The sequence below is a fragment of the Dicentrarchus labrax genome, unplaced genomic scaffold (genome assembly GCF_905237075.1).
Source record: "Dicentrarchus labrax unplaced genomic scaffold, dlabrax2021, whole genome shotgun sequence".
Lineage (NCBI taxonomy): Eukaryota > Metazoa > Chordata > Actinopteri > Moronidae > Dicentrarchus > Dicentrarchus labrax.
In genome coordinates, this window is record NW_026136711.1 from 12,548,266 (window position 1) to 12,564,093 (window position 15,828).

Consider the following 15,828-nt stretch of genomic DNA (forward strand, 5'->3'; position numbering starts at 1 on the left):
CAACTTGAGGGGAAAAGGAGAAATAACAAAGCAAAGAACTGAAAAACATTAACTAAACAGGCTTTTCTGTCATAGGAAACAATGAAAAATGAAAATAAATCAGTAAATCCAGCTTGAGTCCATATTTAAGAAGTGTGTCCCATTTATTTCAATAAATTGTAAAGTCCACTGCAGGTGACACCAGAGTATAATCACAGTATAAGCTCAAACATGCTGATGACGACATTTCAACAACACCAAGAGTCGTCAGTCATGCTAGCAGCTCTGTTAGGCTAGGCCAGCTAACATGCTCACAGTGGCCATTTCAGTTCAGTTCAGTTAGCTTTTTTAGTTTTACCATACTAACATTTGCTAATTAACTCGAAACAAAAGGTACCCTGTACACTGTAGCTGTCTATTAAGTTAATTGCAATGCTATTAGTTTTACAGTTATATGATCACAAACTAAAGGATTGGATAAATAAAAAATGTGACGAGTGGCATCACCCATTACATGTAAAGTTAGTATCACCAAAGTTATTACAATTCATCCTGATGGACATGAATGTGTGCACCATATCTCATGACAATCCAAGTAGTTGTAGGAAAATTTCACCCAAAACTAAAAATGTCGAGCTCATGGTAGCGCTAGAGGAAGTCACGGGATCACCAAAGTCTGTGGGAGTCTGTAGACCATTTGAGGATACATTGATGATATGATTTCATTGAATATACAGAACTGATTAACAAAGGATTTTCATAGATGTATTGGCTAATCAGGTACATGTATTTAATTACTATGTAAAGATGAATTCTTATAGAAATATAGAGTTAATGTTTAACATGTTTGTAATCTGGAACCGCTCCATTGCTTTTAAAATTATGACTAAAACCCTATTTTGAGGTCACAATAACCTTTGACCTTTGAGCCACAAGTTAAGTCTGTCTCTGACCAACTTTGAAACATGGTCATAATTTCCCCTTATGTCCCTGGGTTAGAGAGAGGACCACAGGAGACACAGGGAAGGGGGAAACATAAGGAAACAGGAACACAGTGGAGCACTGCCGTGGCCACGACACACTAACAATAAGACAAAGATTAAGGATTGCCTGCTATTGACTCTATTTATTCTGCTTCACTCAACCCATTTGCATGTATGTGTACAAGTGCAAACAGACATCATGTCCTTTCATGCTGTATTGTGTTTGCAGGCAGAACATCATGTTGATGAAATGAATGAAGAGGTCAAGTTGATGAGGTTACTTGCCATGGAAATGATCCTCTTTTGTAACTTACTACCTCACAATAACAAAAAGATGAATAAATTCAATACAGGGGGAAATTATTTATTTAGGAAACTTTATCAGAGATTAACAAACCCAAAACAAGTCTGATGCACTGTGCAGATTGCAATGTGTAAATAGCTGCTGCAGTTAGTCAGTGCCAGGCAATTTGAGGAGGAAGAAAAAGAAGAAGGAACCAAATGTACCATTAAACCTAATAGTCATGTGTCTCTAATTTACACAAACAGTCTGAGGAGGTAACACATTTAGGCTGCATCACCCAGTTATTGAACACAACCTTTGCCACCAATAGCATGTCATGTTCAAGCTGCGCTGCCTGTAGAAACAGAAAAACCATGTGGCTTCAAACTAAAACCACCAGGGTGGTGATAACAGGTTTCCATGCATGTACAGGTAGATTTCAAACTAGCATCAAAAATTCATTTATGAATATAAAATGATGTGTACTTCATCTTACAACACAGAGAAGTCTGTCATTTATTTATTCAAAGATTGATTCTTCCCTAAGTGACAGACTGATGTTGCCCTATTTCCACTGACTGCAATAGTTAACATCAGGATAGATTTCAAATGTTGTCAGACATTCTGTTTTTGAGAAATTATTCAGACAATTCAAAAAGCAGTGTTAAAAAGCTCTGACACAACGTAGTCTGAGGCTCTCCCGTCAATGAGGCCTGTTCCATCATTGTTAACAAACCAGCAGGGAATATTTTCTCCATCCTTCATATGGCTGCTGAAGTCCTTCTGCCAGTGTCTGAGGAAGAAATTAAAGAAATCAATGGAGAGGTGCATACATGCAAAAAGAAATGCTCTTTCACCTTCCATGCATTGTGTGTGGTGAGTCATAAGCTTTATGAGGCACCTGGTCACGTTGAGTGTTTGTCCCTTCACATACATGGTGGCATCTAAGTTCTCCTGGAGCTCACCCGGACGCAGGTCTGTCACCTCAAACTCAACCCCATGGTAGAACTGACCTGCAGGAAGACAGCTTACTTCACATCTTTTGATTTACTCAGAATAAGGAATAAGTCAAACAGCTACACAATCAATGCATCATGATTTTAACGTCTGTGGCAGCTCTCTACCTAGCAGACCATGAACCGAGGCAGACAGGTGGTGGCTGTCCAGGGTGTAAAAACCCAGGTAGTCTTGATGTTCCCGACGTCTCTTCCAAACTTTCTTGTGTCTAATGACCATAAATTTAACCGAGTGCCTCAGTGTCACTGTCAGGCAGCAGTTCTTAGTCAGGCTGAAGTCCACACTGGAGGAGAGACAAAAACGTTGTGACCAATAGGTGACAGCAAGACAATAGAACCGTTTTCACTTTTCACAAAAAATTATGCTGTTTTTTCCTGAATTACTGAGATACCTCCAACATGCTCTCCATGCCCATTCCTGGCTCTCAGCCACCCTGAGCCGAACCAAAATCCTGTATCCATCCTCCACTGAGCTCCAGCGGGCTCATGCAGGACTGTGTATCACCTATACTTCACACCCTGGAGATCAGCCTGGTCCATGTCCACACCAAATGCCTGTTCTTATCTGTGTGTGTGGACAGTGGGTGTCCCACCCAACGGGCATGGAGAGCGAGCTGTAGGTATCTCGCTAATTCAGAAAAACCTATTTTCTTTTAGGTGAATTTCTTACGTTTCTGTACAGGACAGCAAAAGTTTTGATTATTTATTCTTGATTATTATTTGTGATTCACAGAAGCCATGTGGAGAAAAAGGGATTTAAGTAGATGTACAATTTCAGTGTTGATAGTGCGATAGTGTACATTGGATTAGATGAAGTTCCAGAGAGCACACCTCCCTGCCCTTCCATGTGCATACATGGAAAAGTTTAAGACAAGGAAAGCAGCAGCAGAGACCCCCCAGGGTACAGAACAGAGCAAGCATCAATGCAATCAGAAAATGACATTGATTTGTTAGATACAACATAAAAAGGAGGAGCTGGGGTGGAGGTGGGTTGCAAAACGGCTTGTAGAGGAAGCAGCAAAGATAGGCAGGCTAAAGCAGCTTAAATAAGGCGCCATGAATGATATTTGCCAATTGGATGCTTGAGGGAATCAGCTGAGCTGTCAGCTGATGTGTGTTTACGATTAGCTGTGATCATATGATAGAGCTGGAATGAGAGCTGAGCCTGACTTTGTGGCCTGCCTGAACACTATGCTTAATTTTTGGTATACTGTAGGGGTGGTACCTTTAAGATATAACAATAGAACCTTGTTTTGTGTGCTTAGAACAGATATTATGTTATAAAGTTAAAAAATGTGTTGTTGTCCTTTAAATAATAGTTTCAGTGTTACTCACTTGGTTTCTTTGATTGAAGCTGCATCAGACCACAGCAGCTTGAACTGCTTTCCATCATGGAAGACTGAGATGTCCTGAGTGCTCACCTCCAGCCTCACCCCCAGCTTCTGGTGGATGATACCAAGACGGCCAAAGTATGTGTTGGTATTGGCATCCGGAACAACTTTCTTCTTGCCAATAATTTGGCCATTCACCACAAAGCCTGAAAATAGTGAGAGCTTTGAGTTTGTTGTCCCTTCTCACATTTCTCACAAAAAAGAGACGTGTGTTCTCCAAGACTCAGGGCTGACCTGATTTTGGGTCTCTGACCAGGTTGAAAATGGTTCCTGGTTTGTCGTTGACGTTGAAGCACAGAGCGTCGTCTCTCTCTGGCAGCTCGATCATAAAATGAGGATCTCCGTCCACTGCACAAGCATCATTACAGTAACATTCATATGTGGAACACAAATGATTTCATTTTAAAGAGAAAAACAATAAACATTCATGATTCCTGTGTTTAATCAATCTAGTCTTCTGTGCCCCAATAAAACCTTTTTGTTTTTAAGCCTTTATTTGAAAGGACAGGTGGAGATAGACAGGAGGGGGGATGACATGCAACAAAAAAGGGCTGCAGATCAGAATCGAACCTGTGCCACTGTGGTAAAGACTCATCCTACGTGGGGCAGGAAGTCTACCAGGTAAGCTCAATAAAACCTTTACCAGAGGATTTCAGCAAAAGTGGCAAGAACAATGAATGGATGAATATTATAACAGTGTGCAATATTCAAAGTAAAGCTGTGTGAAAAATCTTACCATTTGATCGGCTATGGGAACTGGCAGCGCTTGAACCTGTTATCAAAAATAATAAAAGCATACGTCAGTGAAGTTGTTCAGCCCAAAATGAGATTAATAAAGTCATAATAATAATGTCATGTTATTAAGTAGAAAGAGTTTGCCGTACTCGTATCTCTCTGTGATGCCTGTCGCTGGTCTGTGAAACAAGAAAACACACAAAAACAGTTATTTGGAGCTTGTTCTACTTACTACTACTTCTACTACTTACATACTGATTCAAGAGGTTTCTTTTAATGTAAAAACATGCAGCACTAGTCAGTAAACACCTCCTTGTCAGTCTAGAGCAGTCTAGGCTTCAATTCACCATTAAACAGGCTATAGTTTATTTAAGTACATAGAATTTACATTACTCTATATGCAAAATATTAAATATTTAAATTGTATGCCACCAGCATTTAGACACAATATAAAAAGGAGATACATTAACTTCCATGTAATAAAGGTTGAGGTACAATTGGCATAAATTACATAAATAACATAATACCCTTTAAAGGACCAGATTGTAGGATTTAGTGGCCTCTACCAGTGCGATCGCAACCAAATGAAACCCTGTGACACAACCAACCATGAAGGACAAACTACAGTGGCCGTAATACTTGCAAAAAATGTGAAAGGCCATATCTGCAGCCAGTGTTTTGTTTGTCTGTTCTGGGCTACTGAAGAAACAGTGGTTCAACATAACGGCCTCCATGGAAGAGGACCCACTCCTTCTGTACAGCACATATGCATTATTGCTAGAATCAGCCTAAGATCATGGTTCAAACTACGAGGACACAACCCAAATATTATGGCTGCACAATAAACTATGCACACATTCATCCACAATAGACTAAAAACAGAGCAACAGCAAGGAGTGATGGCCAACAAATTCCACGGATAGCAAGACATTAAGACCAATAACAGGCATTATTATGACTTACATTTTGTGCATCACACATAACTTCAACTTCAAGTCCAAAAACGGGTACATAGACCAGTACCAGCTGTTATGGTCCTTCCTCTTCAGCTGGCAAAGTACAAGTGATGAGCGGGAGGACCCGTGGCTTGATTCTCAACACTGAGTGGTCTGGTCAGGCGTCTTAGGAAAGAGATAATGTTCTGGCCTTTTCTACACCTACCCTCAGTCAGTTTATCCGCGATGAGAGGGCTGCTTGGTCCGTCCTCAGTGTCAGGCTTGATGACCACCATGGAGGTGACAGGCGTGACAAAGCTGTATTGCAGTGACATTTCCAGGGCTTTGCCTATCATTGTGTCCTTATCCTGATGAGTACTAATGTCACTGGGAATAAGAATCAAGAGTTGGTTGATTGTTGATGATAATGACATATCATGTCTGCATCACAAAATGATCTTTATATTATCTTATAGTCTGAAACCTGCAGGGTTAGTGTGCAGGTAAAGCTGACAGACAATTCAGATGGTCGAACCTGTCCTCCAGTAGCTGTTGGATGGTGAGGTAGGCCCACAGACGCTCTGAGAAATCTCCAAAGATGTACTCTTGTTCAGGGTACATAACTTCCAAGTTTACCACACTGGCCTTTCCCTGCACAATGTAGTCCATTTCAGGCTAGAGAAGGAGGAGAGGTTAAGTAAGGGATAATGCCCAATGAGGTGTCCTTTATCAGGAATTAATGGCGCCCTGCGAAGACAATATATGACAATATGCTATGGTACAAAGGGCATATATTACTGACATGAGAGGAAATTAAAGGTATCTTTTGATAACAACACTAAATGTCCACAGCAACACTAGCAGCTCTGTGTGTGTGTGTGTGTATAGTCAAATCTTAAGTTAGCTAATGTTAGTAAAACGCTAGCTAGCTAACGTACATCAATCATTAGCTAGCGTTTTCTGAAAAATTAGCTATCAGATGTAACTAGCTATCTAATAATTAATGCAGATAAGCCAGCTAGTTAGCTCTGTGGCAAAACACTAGCTAGCCAGCTAAATAACCAGATAGTGATTGAGATTAGCTGTAACTACGTGAGCCAATGTTACAATACAGGTACCACACAGAAACCTTTACAAATGGCTGTCAGTGTGTTTCTAGTGGACTTGAGAGTCAGACAGCAGCTGCAAACGGCTGCCATAAGGCCATAGAGTGTGTGACGTGTTAAATTTGCTCGAAGGGAGCTAGCAGAATTTAGAGGTCTTAGTTACACTTGCTTTGAAACTAGAGTTGTCCATTCACTGCCATGACTAGATAGTGTCTTATTCATGTTTTAATTGACATATTGCTGTCTATTTCTCACCCCCTTAGCAAACACCTCCACCAAAAAGTTATCAGGGTCGCCGTTTATCAGCTGACCAGACACCACAATCTCTGAGCCGTTAAACAACTGGCTATAGTGGTTTTTGGTCAAGTGGTCCACTGCGTTGTCAGGATAACGCAGGTCCACGTCCAAGAGCAGAGGGCTGGACACCTCGTCATAGAAACCCTGGAAGACACATTGCACATCATACAATATCTGTTTCCCAAATGTTCTTGGAGGTGCAAACAAACATAAAATACCAAACTTGCATGGACATTATATTTGCTGTAAATCAGTATTTTGTTCTCTACCTGTAGTTGAAGTGTTGCATCTGAACCCTCAAAAATTCTGCGGGCCAGTCCTTTGTTTTGTCTGCACAATACATCCAGGAAGGAGTAATCCACATCATTTCCGAATCCAAGACAGAACATAGTCATCTTCCCTCCAACAGCAGAATGCACATTCTCCTGGATCGTCTGGAGGTTAGATTCTCCTTCAAACGCACATAAATACAGGCATACATGTATTATGTATGGGAAAAGCCTTTCAGCTCCAACAAGACGGTTAATATACAACTAAGTTTATTCAAGAGCTTGTCAGTGTGAAAACTTTGAATTCTGTTATGAATTATTATTCTTGAACATTGTGCACAAGTTCCAAAAGTAAGTCTTCATTCACTGAGAACTTTTCCATCTTAAGGGACAAGTCCCTTTTGACTACCTTTTCCCTTTTCACAGATTGTTACCTTCATGTAAGACTAGTTTTAAGCTGCTGTCCTTGGTCTACATACAGTGACCTCTGACCTCTGAGAATGAAATATTATCTTCCAAATTAAGACGGCTCACCATTGTTTGGCATCCCATCAGTCAGTAAAATGATCATATCCACACTCCTCTCTGGAAGTTTGTCATTTTCTCTGTCTTCCACCAGCATGCGCACTGCCCTCAGCACAGCGTCATTAATATTGGTGGCTGAAAGGCAAAGACACAAAGAGCAGATAGACATGACAGCTTCGTGAGATAACATTATCGTAGAGAAAATCGAGCAACAATGTCTCAAAATACATTTAGATATACAGCTAGATAAGAAAGGTTCCTACAACTCTCATTTCTAAATATGAAGAAACAGCCAGCAACTTAGCTTAGTATAAAGACAGGAAGCAGGGAAAATGCTAGCCTGTCTCTGTCCAAACATCTAAAAATCCACCTATTAGCAACCCTAAAGGTCGCAAATTAACACTTTATATCTTGTTGGTGTTGTGAGTGTGGTCATTTCTTGGCCAGGGCAGTAACTTCCTGGAGTCTCCACATGTTTCCTGGCAAGTTCACGGTCATGACTAGACTAGACATCTTTATGCTAAGCTAAGTCATCTGACTCTTGTTGACAAATTGTAAAATTTATATTTGAATTGGATTTCTTGTCATCTGAAGTGCACACCAGCTTTTATGCCAAACAACATTTGGCATAAAAGCTGGTATCACTTGTTTTCCTCTAACCTCCTCTGTCCCTTAGTTCCCTGACGTAGGCAATGGCTTTAGACACATTTTCCTCTGTTGCTTTGGTAAGAGAGTCCTTCCAGGTGACAATACTACTATCAAACAGGATGAAAGCAAAGTGATCCTCTTCATGGAGATCTTTCAGAATGGCTTCCAATGCATCTCGGGTCTGCAAAAGTTCAAAATTCCCATATGAAGATGTACATTGATGCACACAGTATGGAGCTTAACAGTAGTACACAGTATTTTACCTGCTGAATCTTTCTTCCACTCATCGATCCACTCCTGTCAATCAAAAACACCACATTCTTTGGGACTCTGGGCAGGTCAGGTGGAGCGAAGAAGTGCACAAAGTATCCATTCACAATCTGATGGGAAATACAGCATTTGATTAAGTCTAAATAATAAAATATAAACCAAAAGCACAGCTTTACAAACCTTCGAATAGCTAGGGAGTTAAATTTTTTTATCCTAAGGTTCATGTAATTATTGTGAGAGATGCAGTTTTCCTGCAGGTGAATTTTATAAAATTGTGCTTCTGTTTCTTTTTATGTGAAGATGAAACCATATTATCATCACCGTGTTGTTACTGCTGTTGAATTCCCCCAGATGCAAATTCAAAAGATGCACTGCAGAATTATTTCCTGGGTGTATACACATTTAAATGTTATTATGAATTTGATTATTTGTTTCTTTCATTTTGTCATACAACCTTGTGTTGTATAATAATAAATACATTTCTTCGATTCCTTAAATCTGGAGTCTTTTGTGCTGCTGCAAATTCTGTTGACTGCTCACCTGAACATCCCCATGGCTCTCTTCTCGCTTCACATCATACATGATGATGAAATCTCCATCAATTAGGGTGCCTTTACATCCTGGACATTTCCTCTGCTGCTCCCGTGTTGGTGAGAAAGAGATGTGTGCCTGAGAGACAAATAGATTCATGTTAAGTGAAATTAGTGGATACAGCATTTGTGCTTTCAAAAATTCAAAAAGTCTTTAAAGGAACAATGTGTAAGACACCTGGGGTCTTGCCTGATTCTGTTTTCATCATCAGCTTTTTACAGACAAGAGGAGAGCTCAGAGTTTCTTCTTTTGTAAAGGGGATTTGTCTTTACTCTCATTCTCAACCTGGCTGCAGTTGCACTGCTGTTATTGTAACTGTCTGTGGGCACCCAGAGCACTACTACTTCATATATATACAGAGACCGGACTAAAAAGGAGATTAAAAATATGTGTCTGATTCAAGCTCATGATTTTGCTTTACAATGAATTAAGTTAGCATAGCTCTGATCGATCTGAATTCCTTTCAGAAAAAAAGCATTTCAAAAGTTGTTTGCGTGTCTCCTTGGGGACGGACCTGACAAAATATCAATTCAGACTTTTTACAAATTGCCATCATGATGTAGATGTTTCAACATCCTTGTGATCCGTTTATCACAATTAAATCAAATCTGTCCATTATGGGTTCATACCACTCTAGTAAGTAGATTCAGCAGCAAATAAACAGAAATGATCCCAGGGTCATATAATAATCCCCTGGCATTACCGTTAGAGTAAGAGTTTGGAACATCGGCTATACATTTTGGGGACATCGCAAGGTTTATTATACATTTAAAACTGTAAGCAATCTTCAACAGTGTCATGGCATCATTGGTGGAAGGAGGTCAAATGCTGCCCCCTATTTTCTGGAGCTGTGGCCAGAGTTACAAGGGGATAGAAGTTTCTAATCCTTTACCTTTGTGTCTGTGACGGTTTTCTCCACCAGATAGAGCAGCTCATTGGTGAGGAAAGTTGCAGTGGCCTCAACAAAAGCAAAGCCTTGGGGCTCATAGATGTCTGCCACAATCTGTCTCCACACACACACGAACACATAATCACGATCAAGTGAGGAATCATGATGACATAAAAGTCTCATTGATGATGACACAACGTCCTCATACTTTGCATTCCTAGAGCTGGAGAGCTGTTTTCCAGCTCCTCCTGACCAGTATGTCACTATTAAGGAAATAAAAGAGGAGAGTGTGTTCAACCTGAAAGTCCTGCACCCGTTGCTTTGGTGTAACTCGGTTCAGAATCTCATACTGGCCCAGTTTCCTCTGAAGGAGCTCCTCGTAGGTCAGAATGAAAGTCACGCTGCTTTTGGCTGCAATGTTAACAGACACTGAAAACTTCTCCATCTTCCTTCCAGAAGCCCTGTAATGATGGACATTACTGTAACGTGATGTTCACACCGCCACCACATGTTCCAACCATACTGTAACTTCTCTCAGTCCAACTCACTTGACCAGTCCAGCAGTCTGTCCAGAGGAAACAGCCTTCTCATACTCTTTCTTGGCTTTCTCTTTCTCCTTCATCTTGCCAACATACACCTGACCGTCAATTTCCCTGTGAGGCACAAAGATGGAGAATGACATGAGGAAACTTAAGGAAACTGGTCAAACTCTAACTGTATCATTAAGAAAAATCAACTGGGAAACAGAGCAGGGATAAATGCTGTCACACACAAATGGTCACAATACAAGGAGGAACAGAGTGAACATCTGAGTGGAGACACACTGACATGCTGAAGTTGGTGATGAAGGCGGTCTTGGGCAGCTCCATTTCAAAGAAGATTTCCTGGGAGGTGTTTGCTTTGTTCAGAGCCTTGGAGGTCACGATGGTGTGAGCAAAACGAGACGTTACAGTGCAGCCCACCGTCACACTGTACACGTCCACTGTCTGAAAGGATGGACCGAGAGAGAGAGAAATTTGGCATGCAAGACATCGTGTGACATTAGAGCAAACAAAAAAGACCAGAGGCCAAGAGGACTGGCAACTCTCTACTGAATTCTGGGTCAGATCTCACAAGGAATGTCCCAAAATGATGCCAGGGAGGGAGAATGGAATAGTGTTTATCGGTTCTAGGCAGGCTAATGTAGAAACATGGTGGTTCAACTCCATGGAAAGCGACCCTCGGTATCTGTAGAATCTTCTAAGCTAATAAAAACAAAATGATTCCTATAATCAGGTAATTTACACTAATGAAAACACAACAATCAATATTATATTCCATTTCTGCCAATAGATCCTCCTCAATGTTATAGAACATGAGTTCTTCATAAAAACAATAGCACTACTGTAAGAAAGAAAGCTACTGGTCCTCTTGAGTATTGAATTATCACGTTCACATTAAACAATTAGATAGATAAATAAAATAAGAACAATAGAAAATAAATAAATAGAGATCTGACACAGTGTACCAAAAGACATCCCCCAGCTTGACTCTGACCACCCTGACCGAGACAGCTGGAGGAGTTGTAGAGTCTTACTGCAGCAGGCAGAAAAGATCTCCTATAGCGCTCCTTAATTAACTTACCAAGGATACATTAACATGAACGTATAAATGCCTTGTTGTTAGGAAAGGTCATACCTCTATGATGATTTTAAAATTTTGTATCAATATCAAAATCTTTTCCTTACATTTGCAGAGTTTGTGCTTCTTTTCTGGTGAAGAAAGAGACAAAAATATGCATTTATTTTCACAGTCAGAACTGTTAAATATTTTATGCTTGTATTTTAAGATGAGTACCTTTATTGACTTGCTGCCCATGGCCTCTATGCTCTCCTGGAACAAAACATAGCAGAACTGCATGGTTATTGAGAAAGAAAAGACAGAATTGGAAAGAAATGTGCACTACTAAACTCTCTGCCATCACTAAACTGCCCTGAATGTTTAGCATTAGTTATAGCCAGGCACAAAAAACAGATTGTACCAACAACTGTACACTCTACAAAGTAACTGAGTGGCCCTATTATCACCACTTAATTAAATGCATGGTTGCAAGTTAAAAATTATAATATATTGATTTAGATCAACCTTTTAAGTTGCAAAAAAATATTGCAAAAGAGTTGTGTTGATATAATAATGTTGGTAATTACGTCAACTTAATATTGTGCGTTAATTGGTTCAAAATAAAAGTCAAGTTGTAATAACTTTAAAAAAATTGCTTGATAACTTCATTTTTCTCCACCTTGAGTTCAGCATTTCAAGTCCCCTCCCCTACCCACATCACATGCCTGGGCAAATTCAAACAGTTAAGACTCTGTTTTAGAGGACCTGTAGGCTGAGCGAATACATCATACAAAGGACATTTTTGAGGTGAGTACATTTTTTTTGCAAATAAATTCTTCCATGAATTTTGGCATATTCTCAATTGTGATTTGACCAGCAGTGGACTTGTGACTGAAGGTTAGGCTACATCTGTTAATACAGTTAATGGTATATGTTGTACTAATAAACATAGTTAAGGCTATTTATATTTAGCAGCGTAGTTTAGCCATTCTACCCTTCAGTGTAGCACAGCAGTGGATACGAATGATAAAGTTTTATTTAGCAAATCTGGTCAGCTTGAGAGAGCCTTTTATTTGAGCCATGGAGAGGAATAGCATGATACTTATTATGTGTTTAGCTGTAAACTACATTGCTGTTTGTATTTATTAAACTGGATAAAATGTAATGCTTTAGCAGGGTACTTGACTGGCCCATCTTATTGCCTGGTCTTTGGTTCCAAGTTGCCCCTATGGAGAGCGACTACTTGGAACAAAATGGCAGTCAATGATAGTGGGTCATTTCAGTGCCCTGTTTTTTTAACCACTGTATGTCAGAGTTCACATATGTTGAGGAGTTGTTCCTCTTTAACTAATGTGTTGAACGAGTATGAATCAATGCAGTATAGCTTATTGTCTGCAAGACTGAATTCTTCCGTTTGTGAGGTCTACAGATAAATAAAGAATTCCAGAGAAAATGGCCAGACTTGACCATTGCACATAAAAAATGATGGATGTAGTCGCATCAAGGACAGGAGCTACAGGAGTGACAATTAGACATATAAAAGACATGCTTCTCGAGGTATGGAAATGATTAGGCTTATCTTTGTTGACAGTTACCAATTCAGATTATATTTGGTTAGTTACTTTCTTTTTCTTAGCCCAATACAACTAAAGTACACAGAGACGTAGCTATCCACTGCCTTGGAGAGAAGGAAGAGGACCGTTCTCAAGGAGTTTAGAGTAAGTAATTCAACATCTTGAAAGAAAATGAAATCCACATTGGGCAGTGTAAATACACAGGGCAGAAATCTGCTCCTTGTCCATTAAAGTTTTAGGTATATTACACTTCTGGCTACACCCCAGTCTGTAATATCATAACAATGATCTGTTCAGATAGGTGCTGACAGCAATGGCATGGGAAATTACTTTCAATGTATTAATAAATCAATGTATTTTTTTCTTTTAACTTGCTATACAAGGAAAAACAGTAGCATTTCAGGCAGGCCTCAATAGACAACTGATAAAAAACTGCCACCATTGGTGACCGGTCCACCCAGAATCTGACCATATGACAGCAACCATCATGGTCGAGGGAACCAAAATCCTGGAGGGAAAGGATATCCCAAGGTGCTGTGCTTTGCTGACGGGAATCTGAGCTATTGGAACTTAAATGTACATTGATAGTGACAGTCTGCTGCTGTTTGTTACAGTTTTTGTAAAATGTATCTAAAACGTCTTTCCTATAATGTGTAAAAAAGACTGCAGGGCCTTGGTGGCCATGTATGGAACAATTTAAATTTGTGTTTAGTGTTGTATTGCTTTCCAAGTTGTTTCTTAAATATGTGTGTGTTTAAACACTGTTAAACTGCAGTTCAAAATAAAAACAGTTTAGCTATTGAAATTAATTAATTTCTCACATAAACCAAATTCAAACCTTTCATTGTGGAGGCAAAAGCTAATTTGCCTTACTTAATACAGTTCATTGGTTGAACATAATTTCATTCTGATTTGTCACAACTCAAAATGAGAGATGGAAACTGTTGCGTTCATTTGTTCATTTGTCAAGACATTTGTTTTTAGAGTGTACCAACGATGCATTTGAAGTCCCTGTCTAAAGTATCCATGCTTTTTCATTAAAGCTGCCACCTCCATGTTTCATAAAATGTCTTTTAGAGCAGGTTTTTCAGGAATGTTAAGTAAGCATTGCAGTGTCTGGAAAGCAAGGTGTGACCCCAGAACCAGACAAAGGATTTAATGCAGGTGTGGGAAAGGTTCACAGCACAAACAAGCTGGCACGAATAAACAGTCAACCACAGACAGGGTAGGCTGGGAAGCAACACTGACAATCTGGCATACTGGAGTGGTGAACTGGGCTTTATATCTACTCAATGGGAACAACTAGTGGAGGCTGAGATTAAAGTTCTGAGAGGACATGCCATGTTTAGTTAAGCAAACTGATGCGTGGGTGGGAGACCATGAGAGGAAAGGAAGAAAGGAAGGCAGAGGCAAACTGAGCTTTAGACTTGACAGATGGATTTGAGTCAGGCCTAAAGGCATCTAACCAGTGTAATTTTGGCCTGACAGAATTTCACAATCATGAAAAAACAGTGGGGAAGTCTTAAGTTGTCAATCCAAAAGGGTGTGACTAGATCTCATTATCATTAGGACCAAATTCTCATAGCGTGACAGCTGCACTCTTTTTCAATAAAGTAATAAAAAGTCATAACATTAAAATCTTTTTTTTTCTTGCATATATTTTTAGCTTTACATCCAGGAATTCATTTCAAACATCAGACAAGTCTTAAAAATTGATGGCAAACAGTCTGACACGGACAACAACCAAGACCACTATTACTAGACCCGTCTCACAATGCATCAGTCACAAAAATTATGACTTGACTTTGACATGACTGCTGTGGGAATTTAAGACACACATCTTTAACACATCTAAAAGAAACATACGTGAAAAAGACAGAGGCAGGCCGAACATAGCTGCACAATTATTAAGATTTTGTCTTGCTTGAATCTTGACTTGCAATTTACTTGTGGAGACTTATGCTAAAAGAGGTGGCACCTGACTTTAAAGGCGTGCATAAACAGATTTGAGACTTTGACTTGGACTTGTTTGGACTGACTTGAGATTTGACTTGGATTTGCAACAGAGTTAAGATATCACATCCCCAAATAACAAGAATAGGTTAGAAATGCAAACCATATCCAACCAATTTAGCAGGTTTAAAAAAACAAAAAGCAGATTTATAGGATATTTCCTCCAAGCTTTCAATGCTTATGTGTCTTTGAAGATGACAGAGCCACCACTGCTTTGGCATTTCATTTTCTGTGGCACTTTTCTGGCACAGCCTTGGTATTTATAGAATCAAATCTTCTTTAACACTGTTGCTGGTGTCGGACATGCAAAGCACATCACTTCCTGGTGTACCTGTAGATGTTTCAATGGAAAGATCAACTAAAAAAAATTCAAAGGTAATAGCTGAACATAGAAAAAAGCATAACAGATATTTGTTTACATGCTGATGCTGCACATGCAGCTTATTGTAAATACCTGTGTTGGAGCATCTCTGCGGGAAACGACCAGAGCCCCCTGGGCCTGAGCTGGAAGCCAGAGACAGACGCAGACCCACAGCAGCATGACTCTCCACACTGTTGACATGCCTGGGAAACAGAAGAGCCTCTTCTCCTGCATGGCTGAAAACAAGTGTGGACAGAAGTCGAGGCATGTGGGAATCAAGTCTTCCCATAAGAGTTATACTCCACCCACATTATGTGTGATCAACTGAGGTTATTTTCATCTATTCCTGATCTGTCTATCTGTC

At 39.8% G+C, this 15,828-nt stretch overlaps 1 protein-coding gene across 1 annotated transcript; it reads right to left on the bottom strand.

The window, feature by feature from the left end:
• Positions 1 to 1,310: 1,310 nt before the first annotated feature.
• Positions 1,311 to 15,735, bottom strand: LOC127372599 (inter-alpha-trypsin inhibitor heavy chain H3). The gene is made up of 22 exons (XM_051416504.1): positions 15,558 to 15,735; positions 11,754 to 11,789; positions 11,645 to 11,668; positions 10,746 to 10,903; positions 10,466 to 10,570; positions 10,216 to 10,378; positions 9,921 to 10,031; positions 8,978 to 9,106; positions 8,431 to 8,547; positions 8,180 to 8,348; positions 7,529 to 7,654; positions 6,995 to 7,176; positions 6,684 to 6,869; positions 5,858 to 5,997; positions 5,549 to 5,709; positions 4,537 to 4,566; positions 4,389 to 4,424; positions 3,887 to 4,000; positions 3,597 to 3,798; positions 2,370 to 2,545; positions 2,147 to 2,258; positions 1,311 to 2,038 (listed from the first exon to the last, which is right to left on the bottom strand). Exons 1-22 carry the CDS (start codon positions 15,696 to 15,698, stop codon positions 1,897 to 1,899), a joined length of 2,760 nt encoding a protein of 919 aa, XP_051272464.1. The 5' UTR covers positions 15,699 to 15,735; the 3' UTR covers positions 1,311 to 1,896.
• Between the last annotated feature and the right edge of the window lie 93 nt (positions 15,736 to 15,828).